The following is a 9,000-nucleotide window of genomic DNA, read 5'->3' as shown; positions in this document are numbered from 1 at the left end:
ATGTTTCTTATCTTTCTAAGGGCCTCGATTCAACTTTCTTAGGTGTAGTAGGAAGTTGAATCACATCTTCCTTTTATTTTATCTGTTCTGGCTACGTTGTAATAGAAGTCTCATTTTCTCTAAAAATAACACTTCCAGAGTAAAATACCATTTGTACAACAGGATCCCAAAGCTTGTACCCTTTCACACCATAACTATATCTGATGAAGATACATTTGACAACTTTGTTGTCCAATTTTGTCTACTTCTCCTTTGGCACATGAGCATATGCCTCACAACGAAAAACTCTCAGATGTCTAAGTGAAGGCTTATGGCCTGACCATGCTTCCATTGATATCTTATCAACAAGAGCTGATGTAGGAGACCTGTTTATCAGGTAGCAGGTAGTGGCTACAACTTTGGCCCAAAATTTTTGTTCTAGTCCAACTCCACTTAGCATACTCCTAGCCTTCTCCATCAAGGTCCTGTTCATTCTTTCTACAACTCCATTCTACTACAGAGAAGATGGAGTTATCTTCTCTCTTTTAATACCACAATCTTTGCAAAATGTGTCAAAATCATTAGAGCAATATTCACCGCCATTATTAGTTTTCAAACGCTTTATCTTCTTTCAAGTCTATAACTCAACCATTTCTTTAAATTCTTTGAAATGACTAAAAACTTCAGCTTTACTTCTAAGAAAATAAACCCATGTTCTTCTACTAAAATCATCAATGAAAGAGACATAATAAACTGATCTACCAATAGAAGGAACATCAACTAGACCAAATACATTCAAATAGATTAGATCCAAAATACTTGAGGACTTATGAGAACTTGAGTAAAATTGAATGCAAATTTTTTTACCATAGATATAATGCTCACAAAAATGAAAATCAAGATTGCAGTCATTCAACGCATCAACAAGGTTTTTGTTCTTTAAGGTTCGTAGACCTTTCTAACCTATGGGGTCGAGTCTTTGGTGCCACAACATAGTCTTCTCTATAGGTAACTTTGATTCTGTAGATAGAGCACCCTTGGGTACCCAGAAACCATGACCATCTATTGAAAGAGAAACCCTCTCCTTCTCCAACAAGGTAGTCCTTTTCACAATCTTATCAGAAGTACTATTGCACTCGACTGTGCATGCATCAATCTAGTATAATGTACCCAATCTACTTCCTCTAGCTATTACCATAGCACCTCTCACCATTTTCACACCTGCTTCAGAAAACTATACATGCACACCTGCATCTATTAGTTTGCTAACAGATAACAGATTCCTCGCTAGTTCCAGGATATGCAAGACACCATCAAATCTTCTAATTCTACCATCAAAAAATTTCACATGAATACTTCCACAACCAACAATATCAAGAACTGAGTTATCACCCAAGTACACCTTACCACCATCAAAATTTTCATATTTACTAAACCAATTTCTATTAGGAGTCATGTGAAAAGATACACCTGAGTCTATCAACCATGCATTATCACCTACATGAGTGGCCAAGGCTGTGATGAAAGCATCTTCGTCTTCCTTCTTGGACTCAGAATCATAATCTATGTCTAGGTTTGCCACAATTCCAGTAGATTTCCTTGGACTTACTACAAGATTTTGATCTCCCCTTATTCTTGGACTTAGAATGGCCATGCTGCTTCTCATTCTTGCCTCTTTCCTTTGGTCTTCCTCTAACACTCAAAGCCTCTTTGGCATTCAGAGAGACCTTCCTTCTCATCTCTTCAGAAAGTAGAGAACCAACAACGTCCTCCATCTTCAAGATGACTAAAGTGCTCCCTATGGCCATGACAAGGATGTCCCATGAGTTTGGCAACAAACATAGAAATATTTGGCACCTTTCTTCTTCATCCATCCACACCCCAATTAAGGTCAATTGAGTCACCAACATATTAAAACTGTCAAGATGCTCAGAAATCTATCCACCTTCTTCCATTCTCAAGGAATACAACTTCTTCCTCAAGAAGATCTTGTTCACAAGTGATTTTGCTTGATAGATCTCACTTAGCTTCTTCCAAAGCTTCTTCGCAATAGGTTCTTCATGGACATTAATTAGTATAGAGTCTGCAAGACACGATCTGATGATACTTTTAGCTTTTTTGTCTCTCACATCATACTCTGAGACTAAAGTTGGATCTGTGGGCCTCAACTTCTTCTCATCAATTCCATCCCATAGATCTCAATCAATCAATAGATCTTCCATCTTCAGCTTCCACATTTCAAAGTTTGTGCTAGAAAACTTCTCTACATCAATCCTCCCTGATGTGCTTGCCATCTTTGCAATCCTACAACACAGAAATAAAAGCTTTGCACAAGCTCCCACTCAAACCTAGATTAGCTCAAAAAACCCTGTACCCAAAAAATAGAACCAAAACTAGCCAAGCTCTAATACCACTTGTAAGGAAGCAAAGGTGTGTAAATTGCTTCCTACACTAATCTTTGAGAGGATGATTATGGAAATTTGACTAACTATTGCAGAGATCTCAAGAAATGCATAACAATATAATCAAAATAACAATGAACTCATAACACAATGATTATCGTGGGGAAAACCTTTTGGGAGAAAAACCCCACTCTCCAAAACCCACACAATGTATTATCAAATCTAAAAGATTACAATACACTTGCAATGCAAGTTCTTATAGGAGCGCATCGCCACAACTCAAACTCAAAGAGATACTCCTTCTAGCACCAGTCTTGCAAATTGAACTCGATGATTTGAACATCTCCCCAAGCCCTCCTTTTACAGTGATTTGCCACTTGGAAACCATTTGTGGTTTTACAAAACCATGGGCCAAAACCATGGGCAAAACAACCATGCCACATGTTACCCACTTGTAATTTGTAACTCCAAGAATGCCATTTTCGTCCATAATTTTGTCCTCTAGTTTAGAACCCCATAAAAGTCATAAAATGAGTTGTTTAGATTCTAAAAATAGCCCTTCGACATTGTTCTAGAGACTAGACACATTTTTAACAACTCATACACATTTTCCAACTCATAAACATGTGGAAAACTACCACAAACAAATTCTAGAATTTCTTAAAAAATTTCTAGAGTTTTCCGGATAAAGGGCTTGCAAGGTTGAGACGCAATTCTCAACATTTTGTAGAAGCAAAGGGATCAATGACAACAATTCCAAGCATTATGCTATTTTTGTGATTGGAATTGTTGTCATTCATCTCTTTGCTTCTAGCATATGAGATATGCTAATTTTGGCATATCAAATTTGCTAGCAACTGGAAATTTTCTTTATTTGTAGTATATGATAACCTTTCAATTGATGTGAAAACCTTAGTTTACATCTCTTGAAAATAGTATAGCTTGAAACTTCTTTCATTGAAATTTTACAACTTGATGATCATATTTAAAATTTTAGACTGTAGACGACCCCTTGAATTTAGATCGTATATCCTTAAATACTATAAATACAAGACATTTTAATGCCCTTTTAAACACTCTAGATTCTAGTTAGCAGATAATGACTAGGTGTTGGGGGTGAATACATGCCTAATTTGAATTTTAATAAATTTGAGGTTAATTTGGCTTACAAAATTGACTTCATCATGTGAATAGTATAAAATTTAAGATTGGTTCCTCATATTACATAGAGTGAAATTGAATTTAATTAGAAAAGGACAACTTTTAATATAAAATTATGCCATTTATATACTGATTATTATGCACACAAAGGATAGTTCAATCATAGTGAGTCCAAAACAAAGAGAAAACTATATAAATATGTAATACAATTTTCAGCTTTATACATATGAATTTAAAATTTAATAACTTAATAATAGATTATCTTATAATATTTTTAGTTTATATAGTAAAAATATTAATGATAATTATAAACATGTTATGTTAAAGATTTGAAATGATTGAAGGGGTTTTAGTTTATCAAGTTAAGCATAAATGTTGAACATGATGCTATGTTCCTTGGTTATGACATCAATCAATATGCCAATCTTTAGATGCATGATACAAGGGTCCTAAGGCCTTAGCTTATTTTGGCAACAATCACTCAACTTTTTGAGCAACAGTTTGTGGAGTTGGTGGCTCCATGAATATTAAATTATGTTGGTTATCTTTAATAAATTGTGTTAAATGATATTCTTAAATGAAATTGTTAGTATCCAATAAATTTTGGAGAAAAAATGAAGGCAAATAAAAATGAAAGATTTTTTTAAAAAAAGTCACATGTCATTTTTCCAATATGTAGTCGCTCCTTGTCTCCATTCCTTTTTTTCAATGCCTATTTTCAATGTTTAAGCATCCTACTAAAATAGAGAAAGATTTTAATTTACTATCTTCTCCCAATTAAATATTTAAATGAGGACATGGGGTAATTGAACTACATAAATGAAAGTACAATTGAAGTGAATCTATAATACCAACGACATGGAGACATGAGGTAATTATTAAATAAAAGATACTTCAGATAAAAGTGAATAGAAAACAAAGAGAAAACTACACAAACACACATTATGATTTTTTCCTTTAGACCATTAAAACAAATTAAAAAATAAACTAATATGAAATTCTAGTAAAAAATTACACTCATTTAATAAAAATAAAAATAATATCAATTAGAAATACCTTATAATAAAGATCTCAAATTGTCCAAAGGATTATAGCTCAATTGAATATAATTGGTAAGGGTGATGGCATAATACTAATATGAAATTCGAGTAAAAAAATTACAATCATTTAATCCAAATAGTAATAATATTAATTGGAAATACCTTACAATAAAGATTTCAAATTGACCAAAGAATTATAGCTCAATTGAATATAATTGGTAAGAGTGATGACATATTCAAGATTTGATTATACCATCTACCAAGACTCAAATCATGAGAAATAAGATGTAAGAAATGAGACTAGAATTGCTACTAAGATGTGTGAATGAAATAGAACATAATTTCTTATCTTCTATAATATAGAGAAATAAAATTATAACTAAAACAATATAAAATCCTCCATTAATCTCTATAATATAAAACTAAAATTACACCTACATTGATATAAAATGGTTGTTGCTAAATAACCAACTAAACATATTGAATACATTCAAGTGTTCTCCTTGATTACTTGTTTTAGTTTTCTTTTAGATTCCTATACAATCCTCTATTAACCTCTATAATACAATTTGTTATTTAGACTTCGCCATATAAAATCCTCTCTAAACTTCCATAATATAACTTTGTTGTTTAAACGTTGTAATATACAATTCTCTATTAATCTCTATAATAAAATTTGCTCTTGAAAGCACACCCTAGGGCGACTTCCATATAAAAGGCCTTTTATTCCACTCTCACCTATATATGTATGGCCCCAATGTTATCAATATACAATCTTCCATTAATCTCTATAATATTAAAAATTAAAATTAGATATAAAATCCTTCATTTAAAAAAAATAACTTGCAAATGCAATAATCAAAGGATACTCAATATTTGCACATCATATCCAAACAGATATTGTTGTTTAACAATAACAAAATTCCTGACATAATTGATCTCATCGAGGCTATACTTACGATGGATTTTATTATGAAAGGACATTGAAGCGATGTTGAACCGAATTGCATAAAGCTGATTTATCAGGACTCGTGGGAAATATTAATATTTCAGGCTTCACTAATTTCAAGGTACATCGTTCAGAATATAATTCAATGCATAAATCTCTCATATAGATCTCAATTATTAGTCTGGATGCACATTTTTCTTATAACCGGCTCTGTAATTTGTTCAAATTCTACAAAGTTCAGTGTTGTATGAAGGCAACAGCTTAACTACTCCAAGAATTCTTCAAGTGAGAGACTTCTAAATGGTATGTATTACTCAGAAGACATGAAACCTCATTCTTTCTTTTGAATTATTGTAGTGTTTCTCATTTTCTGCATGCTAATAAGTCCATGGTAATGAATAATATTAGTTGTCATGTGAATACAGACAAATTGAAAACATGTTTTTGGCTTAGTATTTGCATTTAGTCCATGGTAATGAGTAATCATGTGAATAGCGGCAAATTCAAAACATGTTTTTGATATAGTATGTGCATTTATTCCGCGGTAGTGAGTAATTTTAGTTGTCCTCCCAATAGGAGAAAATCTAAAACAAGTTTTTGGCTTAGAATTTGTATTAATGTTTGTAAATGTAGAGATAATGAATTGGAGCCAACGAATTAATTTTATTGTGCAGGGAAAATGTTTCAGAGAAACCCATATAATACCTCCTGCCATGGAACTCTTGCAAAATGATGGCGCAGATGGGGATTGCTGTATTCCTATAAATAGAGTTGGAGAGCCATATGGGGATGTATACAATTATCTAGACACCCAGTTCAGGGTTTTAAGAGAAGACTTACTTGAAGCTTACAGAGATTGTGTGAAGGAAATTAGAGGTAGCCATAAGAAAAAATGGGATTTTGTTGAGCAAAAAGGATCCTCTGATTTCCAAGTCTATAACCCTATTGAATATGTTGGTATCAGAGGAGGTAAAGATGGTGTAGAATATTGTCTTTCATTCAATGGAGGTCGTCATGTAGTCAAACATATAGAGTGGGAAAGTTCCAAGCTTTTAATGAGCAATTCATTGCTATGCATATCTCAGGATGGGTTTAAAACCTTCTTTTGGGCTACAGTTTGTAATAGGGACAGGCTTAAGGAAAATCTAGTAGGTGTCAAGCCAGTAGATTCTCATGAGATAAATCTTCAAAATGGAGTTTTTTACACTATGTTTGAGTCCACCAAAGCATATTATGAGGCTTATGTTCATGTGCTCAAGAATCTCCAAAGGCCAGCGATGGACAATATTATGTTTATAGAGCAGTTAGTTTATCTGGAAGCCAAAACAGCTCAGCTTGAATGTGATTTTGATTGGAAACAAGTATGCAAATGTGATTCTATTGATGATAGTCAGGAGGCAGCTATCAATCATGGGCTCACTGAAAAACTGGCCATCATTCAAGGTCCTCCTGGGACTGGAAAAACATTTACTGGGCTTCAAATTGTGAAGGCTTTGCTTCATAAGAATTCAAAATCCCCTGGTCCCATCCTCATAGTGTGCTTTACTAATAGATCTCTGGATCAATTTTTGGAGGAAATATATGAATTTGAGAAAAGTCTAGCAAGGTTAGGATCTAGAACTCAAAGCTCAGTTCTTAGTAAATGTACTCTAGACCACCTCATGAACAAGAGCAAGAGTAAGAAGAAGAAACATAATGGTGTGCCAAAAGAGTTTTATCAAATACTACAGAAAGCAAACAAAAGCAAAACAACATTGGGTGGGATTTTAGAAGAAAAATCCTTGCATAGAGCTATCCCCACAGACGAACTATCAACTTTATCAAGTGAGTATGTGAATGCATGTTGTAGGCTACAAGATGCTAAGAGAAACATTCATTGTTTCTTGCTTGGTAACTTGAAGGTGGTGGGTATGACTAGTACTTTTGCAGCAAGAAATTATGAACTTTTATCATCTTTGAAATCAGAGATCATGGTTGTGGAAGAAGCCGCTCAGCTTTTAGAAGGTCAAGTCCTTGGATGCTTAAATCCTTGCATTAAACATCTGATACTTACAGGAGATCATAAACAGCTAAGGCCATCTGTGGCATCTCCGTTGTTAGCAAATAAGCACAAGCTAGATGTCTCAATGTTTGAAAGGCTTGTCACAAGCGGACTAGAATATAGAACACTGGAGGTTCAGAGGAGAATGAGACCTGAAATATCAGCCCCTCTAATATCAACATTTTATCCCATGTTGAAAGATCATGCATCAGTTAATGAATTCCATGATGTTAGAGGTGTCAAGAGAAATGTGGTGTTCATCAATCATAACAACCCTGAAGATCCTTCTCAGTTTGGAAGCAGATCTAATGCCATGGAAGCTGACATGGTTGTTCAGTTTTGCATCTACTTAACCAACTTTTGTGGCTACAAGCCAAAAGATATTTCTATTTTGACCATGTATAGAGCTCAAACAGACCTTATCACAAGAAAAATAGGCATCTCATACCCTTTTCCAGCAAGAAGCTATCACAGAAATGCATCTAACAAGTGGGTGGCTGATAAGAACATAGTGAATCCTGATGAATATATGCCAAAAGTAAGAAGTGTGGATGAATTCCAAGGAGAAGAGAGCAATATCATTTTGCTTTCTTTGGTAAGAAACATTATTCCCAATTTAAATGCAAAACCTTCAGAAAATATAGGGTTTCTTAACATTCCAAACAGAATTTGTGTTGCTCTTTCCAGGGCTAGAATTGGTCTATATATCTTTGGAAATGCAAAGCTTCTCATAGACAATTCTCCAGTGTGGAGTGATATCATGAAGCATTTTACTGATAATGGGTATGTTGGTAATGGAATACCACTATATTGTACTAAACATCCAGATGATGCTGGAGCTGTTATTACCAAATCTCATGATTTAAGGAGATATGCTGAAGGAAGTATGAACTTTTGTACCAGAAAATGCAAGGAAAAGTTAATTTGTGGCCATGTTTGTCCCAGGAAGTGCCATCATGGTGGTCATGAGAATTGGATTTGCAAGGCCAGATGTATGAAGAAGTTTGAATTTTGTGGGCATCTCTGCAGGAAGATCTGCCATGGAAATTCCTATGACAAGGAATGCTTTCCTTGTCTAGAATGCAGAAGCACAGGGAAAGTCTGCAATGGTCTCAGAGATCTATTTATATCATGATAGTTGTTTTAGCTCTTGGCAATTTCAGCGACACCATTTTCTCCTTTCGATGAATCACAGAGTGTGATCCGAAATTTTGATGAAAAAAATGTATACACAATAGATTCTAGAAGCAGCAATTGAAAAAGACATCAAATTTTTACAATCTATATCTGTAAAAAAAGTTTATTTATCAAACAGTTCACATCACTTTCAGTGATCCATTTTGAAGGTGAATTTTTTTGGACAATTTTGGTGTTCCATCGATAGTTCATATGTGCATATTAAAACTATGCGCAACCATTCCTAATACT

The 9,000-nt window shown here is 34.0% G+C and overlaps 1 protein-coding gene across 1 annotated transcript; it reads left to right on the top strand.

The window, feature by feature from the left end:
* Positions 1 to 6,169: 6,169 nt before the first annotated feature.
* Positions 6,170 to 8,707, top strand: LOC149553300 (uncharacterized). Its single transcript, XM_089790313.1, has one exon. The coding sequence runs from the start codon at positions 6,170 to 6,172 to the stop codon at positions 8,705 to 8,707; it is 2,538 nt and encodes an 845-aa protein (XP_089646439.1).
* Positions 8,708 to 9,000: the final 293 nt, after the last annotated feature.

This window comes from Cupressus sempervirens, chromosome 6 (genome assembly GCF_028749045.1).
Source record: "Cupressus sempervirens isolate cs-2001-9-10 chromosome 6, ASM2874904v1, whole genome shotgun sequence".
NCBI lineage: Eukaryota > Viridiplantae > Streptophyta > Pinopsida > Cupressales > Cupressaceae > Cupressus > Cupressus sempervirens.
This window is presented reverse-complemented; position numbering and strand designations above follow the sequence as displayed.

Coding starts and splice junctions, on each gene's coding strand:
- LOC149553300 (XM_089790313.1), top strand. CDS start 6,170: ATGAATTGGAGCCAACGAATTAATTTTATTGTGCAGGGAAAATGTTTC.